Source organism: Ornithorhynchus anatinus, chromosome 4, assembly GCF_004115215.2.
Source record: "Ornithorhynchus anatinus isolate Pmale09 chromosome 4, mOrnAna1.pri.v4, whole genome shotgun sequence".
Classification (NCBI taxonomy): Eukaryota; Metazoa; Chordata; class Mammalia; order Monotremata; family Ornithorhynchidae; genus Ornithorhynchus; species Ornithorhynchus anatinus.
The window spans coordinates 70,533,512-70,546,990 of NC_041731.1; the positions used below are offsets into that span (position 1 = coordinate 70,533,512).

General features: G+C 39.9%; 1 protein-coding gene across 1 annotated transcript in view; it reads left to right on the forward strand.

Moving 5' to 3' along the window:
• The window catches only part of PKHD1L1 (PKHD1 like 1), a 163,549-nt gene that overhangs the window by 121,050 nt on the left and 29,020 nt on the right, over positions 1 to 13,479 (forward strand). The window contains 11 exon segments of the mRNA XM_029063819.2: positions 2,714 to 2,887; positions 3,683 to 3,786; positions 4,620 to 4,749; positions 5,578 to 5,699; positions 6,243 to 6,251; positions 7,639 to 7,689; positions 7,691 to 7,721; positions 9,323 to 9,471; positions 11,142 to 11,264; positions 12,659 to 12,770; positions 12,855 to 12,971. Of these exon segments, the coding sequence (XP_028919652.1) occupies positions 2,714 to 2,887; positions 3,683 to 3,786; positions 4,620 to 4,749; positions 5,578 to 5,699; positions 6,243 to 6,251; positions 7,639 to 7,689; positions 7,691 to 7,721; positions 9,323 to 9,471; positions 11,142 to 11,264; positions 12,659 to 12,770; positions 12,855 to 12,971 (1,122 nt within the window).

A 13,479-nucleotide genomic window follows, 5' to 3' on the forward strand; every position in this document is an offset into this window, starting at 1 on the left:
ATACTGACTATATGTCATGCACTGCTACGTGCTGTGCACAAGATAATTAGATTTGGTCACAGTCTCTGTCCCTCACAAGGCTCACAGTGTAAGGAGGAGGAAGATCGGGGATCTTATCCCCATTTTAAAGATGAACAAACAAGCCTAGGGCAGTTAAATGACATGTCCAAAGTCACACAGGAGATGTGTGGCAAATCCAGGGCTGAAACTCAGGTCCATTGACTTGCAACTCTAAACTCTTTCTATTGTGCAAAGTTACCTCCTTGTCACTTTGTGACAAGCACTGTGTTTAGCACAGTGAATAATTCTGATAATACTGATGGTATTTGTTAAACGCGTACAGTGAATAAGACTACAGTTCTGATTTTATGATAAATCTTGTATTTTTTTAATCTAGGATTCAAAATTCTAGTGATGTAATTCAGCATTCATATCTCATTTTGTCTTTTATACTAAGGGTTGTATAATGATGTAGCTCATAACTATACCTGGAGAATGGAGATTAAAGCCTACTCCTTCTTACTTAGACTGTGAACCCCATGTGGGACAGGGAATGTATCCAACCTATTAAACTTGAATCTACCCCAGTGTTTAGAACAGTACTTGACAAGCGCTTAACAAAAAAAATGCATATACAGTTATATGATAATAGTTATGTGATTATTGGGCTATTCAGTAGTGTCAAAGCAAGGCGTAGAGAAGCAGTGTGGTCTAGTGGAAAGAGCACAGGCCTAAAAGTCACAGGACCCGCATTCTAATCCCATCTCCATTGCTTGCCTGCTCTTTGACCTTGAGCAAGTTGCTTAACTTCTCTGTGCCTCAGTTTCCTCATCTATAAAATGGGCATTAAATCCTTCTCCCTCCTACTTAGAGTATGAGCCTCAAGGGGACAGGGACTATGTCCAATCTGATTAACTTGCATCGACCCAGTGCTTAGAAGCAGCGTGGCTCACTGGAAAGAGCCCGGGCTTGGGAGTCAGAGGTCATGAGTTCTAATCCTGGCTCTGCCACTTGTCAGCTGTGTGACTGTGGGCAAATCACTTAACTTCTCTGTGCCTCAGTTCCCTCATCTGTAAAATGGGGATTAAGACTGTGAGCCCCACGTGGGACAATCTGATTCCTCTGTGTCTACCCCAGTGCTTAGAACAGTGCTCTGCACATAGTAAGCGCTTAACAAATACCAACATTTTTTTTTATTTAGAACAGTGCTTGGTACATAGTGAGCGCTTAGCAAATACCATTAAAAAAATCTAAATTTCATCTTAATTATCTTAATTATCTAGATGGGACATCCCAGCAGTCCTAAATCATTAGATAATTTGAACCTTCCATGAGTCTCACTGTTTTTATGTAGGTAGAGCCAAAAAAAAAGCCAGTAACCTAAACTAAACATCAAATTGTGTAAACCTGAAACTCTACTACAAATCTCTATACCCCCTCCAACACCATTCCCTGCTTTCCATGTTGGCTTAGTGGAAAGAGAATGGGCTTGGAGTCAGAGGTCGTGGGTTCTAATTCCGACTCTGCCTCTTATCAGCTGTGTGACTTTGGGCAAAGTCACTTAACTTCTCTGTGCTTCAGTTACCTCATCTGTAAAAATGGGGATTAAAAATGTGATCCCCATGTGGGACAACCTGATTACCCTGTAACTACCCCAGCACTTAGAACAGTGCTCTGCATACAGTAAGTGCTTAGGAAATACTAACATTATCATTATTAATATTAATAAATAGCATCATTATCATTATTATTATGTTAGTCTTCCCACCCATTATTACTTCCCACCTCCTCTTTCTCTGCTCATCAACCCTCTGATGCTGTCCCAAACTGTGACTGCATCTTAGATAAAAGGCTGCAGAAATTTTGGGATCATCAGAGTTCTCTGACCTTTAGATGATTGAAGGGGTCTCTATGGCATCATCCCAGGAATCAAGTTCCTGACTACAGTGCTTGGCACATAGTAAGCGCTCAACAAATGCCATTATTATTATCATTATTATTATTATTACATCCTTCCTTTGGGCACTCTGAGAGTGTCTATGGCTCTGATCACAAGGATGCAGCTGGAAAAGGTGGAAAAGACACATCAGGTTCATCTGGGATCAATTCTCATTCTAAAGGTAACTCCAGTTATGGAGGCAGGGGAATCTAGTTTTTCATTATTGTTGTTTATGTATTGTGGTGACCTGCAATACAGTCCATCTCTGACTCCTCTACAAGGCAGGAAGTATCAGGAGAACAAGCCCAACTTTTCATTCACTCATATTTATTGAGCGCTTATTGTGTGCAGAGCACTGTACTAAGCTCTTGGAAAGTACACTTAATGTCTTGTAACTAGGCCATGAGAAGCAGCGTGGCCAAGTGGATAGAGCATGAGCCTGGGGATCAGGAGGATCTGGATTCTAATCCCAGCTCTGTCACTTTCAGCTGTGTGACCTTGGGAAAGTCTCTTAACTTCTCTATGCCTCAATTATCTCATCTGTAAAATGGGAATTAAGGCCATGAGTCCCATGGGACATGGACTGTGTCCAACATGATTAGCTTCTATCGACCCAGCACTTAGTACAGCGCCTGACACACAGTAAGCTCTTAACAAATACCATAAAAAGCCCCCTCAAAAGGCCTATGCCACATTACTTCCAAAGAAAAATAAGTCATCAGAACAACCCCGTTACTCATATTGGGCAATTAACCAGTAAATCTTCTGTTACAGGTGAAAGATATCAGGTCCCTGGCACTGGTCAAAACTACACATTAGCAGCTGATGTTGGACTGCTCAGTAGGAACATCAAAATAGTTGGAGAAGATTATCCAGAGTGGTACGAGGAATCTTTTGGAGCACGAGTGCTCATCAGTTCATTCACATCGAGCAGGCTGACCTATAAAGGTATGTACTGAGTACTTTATGTACTCAGAAAAAAATCAGTTCATTTTCTAAGTACAGAGGAAATTAATTCTTTGTTTGGAGTAAATTCTAATTTTGTTTTATTCTCTCATAAAGTCATAGGGCCGAAGGTAACTTGGTGAAGTCCTGTTCCTCTTCAGGCACAATCAGTCGTATTTATTGAGTGCATACTGTGTGCAGTGTACTCTATTAAGTTACTGGGAGAGTACAGTATAGTAATACAACAGACACATTCCCTGCTCACAATGAGCTTACAGTCTAGAGGGGTAGACAGACATTAATATAAATAAATAAATTACAGATATGTACATAAGGCTGTGGGGCTGAGGGGCTCAGGGTGATGAATAAAGAGAGCAAGTCAGGCCAACACTGAAGGGAGTGGAAGAGAAAGGAAAAGAGGGCTTAACCAGGGAAGGCCTCTTGGAGGAGACGTGCCTTCAATAAGGCTTTGAAGGCTTGGAGAGTAATTATCTTTTAGATATGAAGAGGGAGGGAGTTCCAGGCCAGAGGCAGGATGTGGGCAAGAGGTCAGCGGCGAGATAGACAAGATTGAGGTACAGAGAGAAAGGTAGCATTAGAGGAGTGAAGTGTGTGGAGCAGGAGAGTAGCAAGGAGAGGAAGGAGAGGAGCAACGTGATTGCTTTAAAGCTGATGGTGCGGAGATTTTGTTTGATGCAGAGGTGGATGGGCAACCATTGTTTAGAGCTCTGTTGTATTTTTAAAGAACTTTGTTTCATCTCTGTTTTTGGATTATATAATTACATATGGTCTCTTTAGGAAATGCAAGAATCAGCAATGTTGAATTTTATCACACTGGACAGGAAGGCTACAGGGATCATACAGATCCAAGATATTCTGTGTCTTTCCTCAATCTTGGACAGGTTTGTATATTTTCCATTTCTATGTACATTTACAAAAGGATTTCAGTTGCTTTCATAGTCTATGTTAATGCCTATTTTTATCATTGTTAAGGAGCAGAATGCCCTTCTTTATACTAAAAGGCTACAAGAGAAGCAACTTGACCTAGTGGGTAGAGCACAAGCCTGGGAGTCAGAAGGACCTGGGTTCTAATCCCAGCTCTACCACTTGTCCGCTATGTGACCTTGGGCAAGTCACTTCACTTCTCTGTGTTTCAGTTCCCTCGTCTGCATAATGGGGAATGATTGTGAGTCCTATGTGGGACAGGATATTAGCTCATATTAGCCCTGTACTTAGCACAGTGCCTAGCACAGAGTAAGTGCTTAACAAATACCATTTTAAAAATCAGCTATATAGGCCTCATTTGGATACTTATTTGCAGTGAAGGGTTATTAAAAATATTCAAGAAGAGAAAACTGAATGGAAATATATCTCACTATTTCACATCTCCTTCATTCACGTTCCTTTACCCAAAACTATTTTGTTGAACTGATTTTTGCTAAACAAAATTAGCTAGATTCATTGGTAATACAGTCTGCAGCTTACTGAGTTTTATATATTAACATAAATTGAGAGAAAGTCTCTGAAAGATAACTTTAAAGTATCTATTTGACACACTTGCTGATTTTTATGGCTAGCCCACTCAGGACATTTTTCTCTGTGAAAAGAGGGCTTTGAACAATCGCAATGTGATGAGCTAATTCCTGAAAATCACCTGGTTTTTTCCAAATATTTTACTGTAATATATTTTATTTGAACTTTAAGACCACTCTGAGTATGTGGACTTCTTTTATAGGTTGGAGAATATGGCTCATCTTATATTCGTGGTTGTGCTTTTCACAATGGCTTTTCCCCAGCAATTGGTGTATTTGGCACTGATGGAGTTGACATTGATAATAACATCATTTACTTTACAGTGGGACAAGGTAAGAATTGAACTTTGGGTCTAAATTCCATTCTTTAGGACCAACTTTACTTACCTCATATAGTAGAAGGAACAATGATCACGCAATGTAGAAGGGGTAATCTAGTCATACATTCATTAATTAATCTGAAGATGTTTTATAGCATTTCACCTACAAATAACTACTTAATCATAATCAAATGACTTACAGATAAAATGGAATTACTGTGTATTTTGTAGGTTTACCACCGCTTTTCTCTACTTGGAGTATTCATTGAGCAATTATGACAGTGTCAAAAACCACAAACTATTTCAGAAGAGGAAGGGGTAGAACAATGAAATAGCCATTACATACAGTCGAAAAGACAGTTTACAGGGCCAAAGTTAGGACTTCAGAAAGGGAATATTCTCCAGTAATAAAAGGGTATGATAATGGTATTTGTTAAGCACTTACTATGTGCCAAGCACTGTTTTAAGTACTGGAGTAGATATAAGGGAATCCGGTTGTCCCCCATGGGGCTCCCCCCTTAGTCTTAATCCTGTAACCGATGCACAGAGAAGCTAAGTGACTTGCCCGAAGTCACACAGCTGATCAGTGGTGAAACCAAGATTAGAAGACTGTGAGCCCATCATTGGGCAGGGATTGTTTCTATCTGTTGCCAAATTGTACATCCCAAGCATTTAGTACAGTGCTCTGCCCATAGTAAGCACTCAATAAATACTATCGAATGAATGAACCCACAACCTCTGATACCCAAGCCCGGACTCTTTTCACTAAGCCACACTGCTTCTCTAAAGTATGAAGTAGAGAAAGAAATAGGTCAGACTTGGATTCCCATTTCATTCACAGGCATAACAATATGGGGAAATGACAACAGGGTCCGAGAGAACTTGGTGGCTCTTTCACTTTGGCCCGGCACCTACCAAGACCGAGAAGATACAAGTTCAACTGAATGGCATGCAGCAATTGAGGTACTGACTGAGATTATATTTAAAAGTACTTTCTGTACTGTGGTATTCTTTATACTAAACTGTAATTTCCCATACACTAATTAAATTGTGTAAAGTATCTCCGAGTGTGTCAGTACAAGGTATAAGGGTCAGTCTAATGAAGCTGCCTCTTCCGACATTCATGTTCTCTGTTTCCGAATTTCTTTTTTGTAATGATCAGTTGATTTTGATTTCAGATCCACTGGAGTTACGTAGGGCCTATGGTCTCCCTTAAACCTCTCTTTCTTTCCTCAGAAAGTTCCTTTCTTGGATAAACACTATCTGAACATTGTTACGCCTCCTGAGTGGAGAGTAGAATGAAGTTAGAAGAAAGGCTTCCTTGTAGAGGGAGGAGAGGACGAGCCCAGAAAGAAAGTGGTGGAATAGAGGCAACCACTCTTTTTCTGCAATTACCTTGTTTCTGTATCCCACCATTTCATCATTGTCATCATCAACATCATCAGTGGTATTTACTGAGTACTTAACAAATGCAGAGTACTGTACTAAGCGCTTGGGAGAGTACAGTACAACAGAGTTGGCAGGCAGTTCTCTCCTGCCCACAATGATCTTACATAGGAGACAAGGGAATGGGAAGCTTCATTAAGAGGTAAAATGAGAGTGCGCTTCCAAAATGCGAAGGGGAGACGTTTGAGGTTATTGTACTATCCAAATTAGTTAATGCTATATCTAAAGCTACCCCTCTCAGGATCACACCTGCAGAGTTTTCAGTTTCGTAGTCTCGACTATGGGAGGGAGAGTCAAGCAGAGGCCTACCCATTCCATTCCTAGCTTGGCCAGTGGCTAGCAAGTGGAAAGGCAATCTGCTACAAGTCAAAACTTCTCTGTGCTGGGCAGCAGAGGCATGGGAGAGAGTCGAGGGTGGAGACTCAGGTTTACTGCGCCGAAGGAGGCAATGGTAAACCACTTCAGTATTTTTACTAGGAAAACTCTGTGGATCCACTACCAGAACAATTGCAAATGGAGGTGGGGCATTCTGGGAGAAATGTGTCCATGGTGTCGCTACAGGTCGGACACATCTCAACTGCATAAAAGACAAGATATCTAAAGATATTATATTTCTAAGTAATAATGACATCAGTATGATATCGTCTGGATTTTGCCATTAACCTAAGATTTATTTACATTTTATGAGCTGTTGATCTCTTCTAATAGATTTTTATAATGATATATTATATTATATATAATATGTAATGTATTTTAGAATTTATATATTATAATCTACAGATTTTTAGAAGGAAAGGATTTCCTTTTCTGTTCTTTTAATTATTTAATTCTGATGCTTCCAGTTATTTTTTATTATTTTTCCCCTGCTTTTGGCCATATCATTTTAAAACAGTGGAATTTAATACACCGCACAACTTTTCCCTGTTGGTTTTTAGTCAGTTTGACTATCCCTGGCCCCTTGCTTCTTTATCTGAGGCCTTTTATATACAGTGCAGTCTAGCTAAGTGGCCAGTGAAGAATCCAATTTTTGGTGCATATCCAACAGAGATGGTAACCTAGAGATGAAGTTCAGTAACTGCAGACAGAGGCTTAGTCTGTTGCTGAGGCAGTAACATTCTTATGGTGTTTAGTACAGGGTTCTCAGCACATAGTTAGCACTCAATAAATACCAGTGATCGATTGATTGATTGATTCAAGCTTCAGTAGAAAATCCAAACAGAGGTCCAAGTAAGAGACTATAATCATCATCTAAACTTTCTCATACCTCAACTCAAAATATATGCTTCAGTTGGTTAAAATGATAAATTCATCTGATTTTCTTCCTGTGGTTGAGGTTGGTATAAGACATTTCATAATATGTTTTTGGAGCATTATATATTGGCATGAACTGCCTGGGTTTAAGTGTATTGTTACCCTTCTCAAAGTATTTCATTATTTTTGAACTAGATAAATTTAGGAAACCAACACAGTGTTGCAAAATAACATTGTTGCTGGATTTGAAAGGATTTGGATACCGCATTGATGGTGAACCATGCCCAGGTAAGATAATTTACCATACATCAAATCATATAATGCATAAATTTCAAGGTCATGTTTAGTTCGTTCTAGGCCAGACCAATATTCCACAAGCCCAGAAGGATTACACCACAGAATGCTTAGAGGAACAGTGCAGTAGCACCCTTGACATCCAATTGCATAATTTGGGATGTTACTTCTAACATAAACATTTTCTTCTAATACCCCAATATGAACTTCTGACCAATGAATTATTTAAACTATTTATATTTTCAGCCTGCACAGCATTCTATATAAATTGATTGCACATGCCTATCCAGATGCCTATTCCAGATGCCTATAGGATTGCTTTGAGCTCTTCACCTTCAAGTTTCAATGAGTATACCCTGGCCCCGGAGTGGGAGAATTTATTTGGTGAACAATGATTCAATTTTTGTCCTGGCCAACACTTTCAGGATTTATTGCTTCAATTATGTTCCTGCTCGGCCTTCATCTTTCCAAACCGAGACATTTAACTCCTCCATTCTGTGAACAAAGAAACATTTATTGATGACACATTTTAAGCTGCAGGCTTAAGTCGAGCAGCATTACATTTGGTGAAGACCAGTGGATGTATTAGCGTTCACTTCAGTGTCAAGTTCATCTCAAGTTTAGAGTTTTTTTTTAAATCATAAGCATGTTTACTGATTCTAAAAGTCATAAATTGGTCTTGATTTCTCACAGACTAGGCCAGAAATGGCATTGAATATTAGAGGAGATCATATTTTTTAATCTCCCTTTGTAAGAATGCTGAAGTTTTAATACGCATGTAGGAATTTATGCTGCCATACCTAACTCCGTTAACTGCATTAACTAGCTTTTATTGCAGGTAACTATTTTTATTTAACTTTTAATTGATATTGTTTTTAAAGTGCTTTCTTGCTTCCTAGAACATTAGGATTTAGATATGATCAGATAGATGCAAACAGAGAAGATTGAGGACATTTTTCAGAAAATCCCCTTTTTCTCTAACTGTATGAACTGAGGAATCATATTTTAATGCAAACAGATTCAACCTTTAGAGTATAACAGCACCAAAGCAAACATTTGCATAGCTTAGTAAAAAGTACAATGGGAGACTAATATTAAATGAGGGGGAATATAGACTGACAGTCTTCCCACACATCTAAAAAGTGTGCTTTTATAATTGTGAGTTCTGCAAAATATTTGATCACACTTTTAAAATAATATCGAGAATATATGAATTTTTAGGTGCATTTATGGGATATTTGTTCAGCACTTACTGTGTGCCAGGCACTGTACTAAGCAGTGGGGTAGATACAAGCTAATCAGATTGGACACAGTCTGTGTCCCACATAAAACTCACAATATTAATCATTCAATAGTATTTATTGAGCACTTACTATGTGCAGACCACTGTACTAAGCGATTGGAATGAACAAGTCGGCAACAGATAGAGACAGTCCCTGCCGTTTGACGGGCTTACAAGTAATCCCCATTTTAAAGATGAGGTAACTGAGGCACAGAGAAGTGAAGTGACTTGCCCAGAGTCACACAGCAGACAAGCTTTATTAAGTGAAGAAAAGCCCATGCAAATAGAATCAGCCAGTGCATTTTGTTCCTAGGTCAGCATAACCCTGTGGAAGAGTGGCAGAATAATGAAGCCCATGGAGGATTATTTGGGGTTTATATGAACCAAGATGGTCTCCCTGGATGCTCTCTTATTCAAGGGTTTACAATTTGGAAGTGCTGGGATTATGGCATCTATTTCCAGGTAACCCTTTCTTTTAGTAGTGACTCACAAAGCTCTTCTCTGGCCCTATTTTTCTCGCTTTACACTCATTCTCAGGAGCTCACCGCTCACATGGCTTCAAGTTCTCACTTCTCCACAGATGACTCCCGCATCTATTTCACTAGTTACAATTTCTCACCACCTTAAAAACCTCACATTTCTTCCTGTTTCCAGGACATCGGCCCATGAATGACCTGATAGCACTTAAAACTAAACATGATTAATTATTAACTCCTCATCTTCCCTCTTAAACCTTCCCAACCTCATCACTATCAACCTAGAGAAGCAGCCTGGCTTAGTTGAAAGAACAAGGGCTCGGGAATGAGTTCTAGTTCCAATTCTGCCATTTGTCTGCTGTGTGACCTTGGACAAGCCGCTTAACTTCTCTGGGCTTCCATTACCTCATCTGAAAAATGGAGATTAAGACTGTGAGCCCCTCGTGGGACAGCCTGATGACCTTGCATCTACCTCAGTGCTTGGAACAGTGCTTGGCACATAGTAAGCGCTTAAGAAATATTATTATTATTATTATTAACCAAACACCACCATCCTCCATACCACAGATATTCTCAGCTGAATATCATCTTCGGTATTTCTGTCTTTTACCTCCTCCATTTTCATATTCTAAGTCCTGCTGTTTTTCCCTCCACAGTATTTCTTGGAACTGTCCCCTTCCTCCCCGCATACAGCCACCACCCTGGTTCATGCCCTGGTCACCCTCCAGCTTTACTATTGCATCAGCCTCCCAACCTCCAGCTTCCCCCATCTTCAGCCTCTGTTGGCTGAATCATCTTACTAAAATGCTATTGGGAATAATGCATCACTCGCGTTCCGAAAAACTCTCTATCCATTTCCCTCTGCATCTAATGAACTTCTGAACAATGGAGCCAAGGCTTTTCACCAGCTGTCTCCTTCTTATCCTGCTACTCAATCCATCGTGCTTAGTTTTTCTTGTATGGAACTCCCTGCCCCCTGACCCCCACCACCACTGAAATCCACTAAACTATATGACTCTGTACCCTCTAGACTGTAAGCTCATTGTGGGCAGGGAATGTGTCTATTCTATTGTTATATTGTACTCTCCCAAGCGCTTAGTATGGTGCTCTGCACACAGTGAGTGCTCAATTTTTAACTATGATTAACTGACTCCTAAAAATTCACTTCTTCCAGAAGACATTCCATGACTAATCCCTATTTCCCTTTTCTTGTCATCTCCTCGTCCATCCTTATCATTTATTTATATTTTGACATATTTGTTCTACTCATTGATGTAATTTTTGCATATGATTTTTCCTCTTGCTTTCACTGAATGCATGCACTCTGTGTCCCTGTATCCCCAGTTAAGGCTGTGAGCTTCTTGACGGCAAGGACAATGTCTTCTACTTTTATTGTTTGCTTCTAAGCACTTAGTACAGTGATAGATCCACAATAGGTGCTTATTAAATATTTACAAATGATAGCCCCTTCTAGACTGTAAGCTCATTGTTGGTAGGGAAACCATCTAACTATTGTATTGAACTCTCAAGTTCTTAGTAAGTGTGCTGCACATAATAAGTGCTCAATAGATACCACTGATTGGTTGATGATAGTGATTATGTGTTTACTTTTCTCTAATGGTTTCCATACTGTGAGACTTATAATCTCTATTACAGACAACAGAAAGTGTGCAAATTTATAATGTGACCCTGGTTGAGAATGGAATGGGCATTTTTTCTATTATTTACACACCAGCTGCTACGTCTCACAAAATTTCAAGCAAAACGGTACAAGTAGAGGTAAGAAAATATACAATTTTCCCCATCCTGCCTTGACTTAGCAGTTGCAGGAGTGACAGTGAGCTAGAGAAGGTGACAAAATAGAGAGACATGGAAGTAAGCACAAGAAGAAGAGATGGGTAAGTCACAAAGAGGAAGAGTGAATGGGTAAGCCACAAAGAGGAAGGGAACAAGATTACATACCACTTTTGAGTCTGGCATTACCAACCTGAATGCCACGTTGTAAACCTGAAGCAGAGGATAGATTCTGAGTCATCAGAAATGGTATCCATCATAATTGGGACAATCATAAATTGATAACTTCCTGCACAAAATATTTGAACGATTGGTTAAGAGGACCTATGTGCAGTTGGGCATTATTTAACCTGGGAAAGAGATGTGCCCATCTTTGGGCAGGGATTGTCTCAATCTGTTGCCCAGTTGTAACATTCCAAGCACTTAGTACAGTGCTCTGCACATAGTAAGCACTCAATAAATACTATTGAATGAATGAACATGTGAGAAATGAATAATAAATAATTTGTCACCAAAGGTGTAAAGATAATTATATTTGTCATGGAGGAGTACAGTAGTCAGATCTTCCAACCCCACCAATAACAGGAACAAATGATTTAAAAAGGTCCTGTTGTGAATAGTTACCAATTCCCCAACAGATCCTAAGGAGAATGGAAGCCAAGTGTTTCCATCTATATTACACAATTGCCTTATTTCTGTCCTTAACAATAATATTGATATTTGTTAAGCGCTTACTATGTGCAGAGCACTGTTCTAAGTGCTGGGATAGATACAGGGTAATCAGGTTGTCCCATGTGAAGCTCACAGTTAATCCCCATTTTACAGATGAGGTAACTGAAGCACAGAGAAGTTAAATGACTCGCCCACAGTCACACAACTGACAAGTGGCACAGCCAGGATTCAAACCCATGGCCTCTGACTCCCAAGCCCAGGACTTCAACCATTTCAAGATGAGTGTGGCTTAGTGGAAAGAGTATAGGCCAGGAGTCAAAAGACCTGGGTTCTAATCCTAGGTTCTAATCTAATACCTGCTCTGCCTAATGTCTGCTCTGTGACCTTGGACAAGTCACTTGACTTTTCTGGACCTCAGTCCCCTTCATCTGCAAAATAGGGATTCAATATCTGTTCTTCATCCTATTTAGACTTTGAGCCCTACATGGGACCTGGACTTGATTATTTTGTATCTACCCCAGCATAATTATACTTAGTACTCATCCCTCTTCTCCACTTCCCATCATTATTTCAACATCCCTGGTCACTGTTACTGCATTCTGTTCTCATTTGTTTTGTTTTGTTTTACCTGTATAACTTATCCTTTCCACTGTCACTGATTATTAAGCATGCATGACCAAGGTCTACACTTTGGGATTGCTTTTCAGAATTCACTGCTGATAGGAAGTAGTCCCAAATTTAACTGCTCTGACATCCTAACCAATGAAGATCCTAATATCAGACTTACTGCCACCCATAGGAGCTGTAGGCCTCCTTCAGGTAAGACAATTTCCTAAATATAAGTTGGTTAGTGAATGTGAACATTCTATGAAATTCAAGCTTTCATTTTTTTCTTTGAACAAGGTGGGCGAAGTGGCATTTGCTGGCCAACCTTTGCTTCTGCTCACAATATGGCACCAAGGAAACCTCATGCAGGACTAATGAGCTACAATGCCATCAGTGGTCTCTTGAAAGTCACTGGTAAGTTTTAAATGTAGAATTAATAAACAAAAGGCAAGATTCCTTAAATGTTATAATGAAAGAGGAGGGAGAATGTAGTCACAACATTTCCCAGGAGACATTTTAAATTAATTTTTGTAGAAGTGATCTGGTTAAAGAAGTCAAAGTCTAGTAGGAATTGAACACTTCAGAGATTATTTTTTGACATAAAATAGCTGCTACTCTGTTTTAAGAACAGTGAAGCTGAAGGTGAGATTCTCAGTTCTTGGCCCTCTTCTGTTCTCCATTTACACTCACTCCCTCGGTGAACTCATTCGCTCTCACGGCTTTGACTACCATCTCTACGCAGATGACACACAGATCTACATCTCCGCCCCTGTCCTCTCCCCCTCCCTTCAGGCTCGCATCTCCTCCTGCCTCCAGGACGTCTCCACCTGGATGTCGGCCCGCCACCTAAAACTCAACATGAGCAAGACTGAGCTCCTCATCTTCCCTCCCAACCCGGTCCTCTCCCAGACTTCTCTATCAC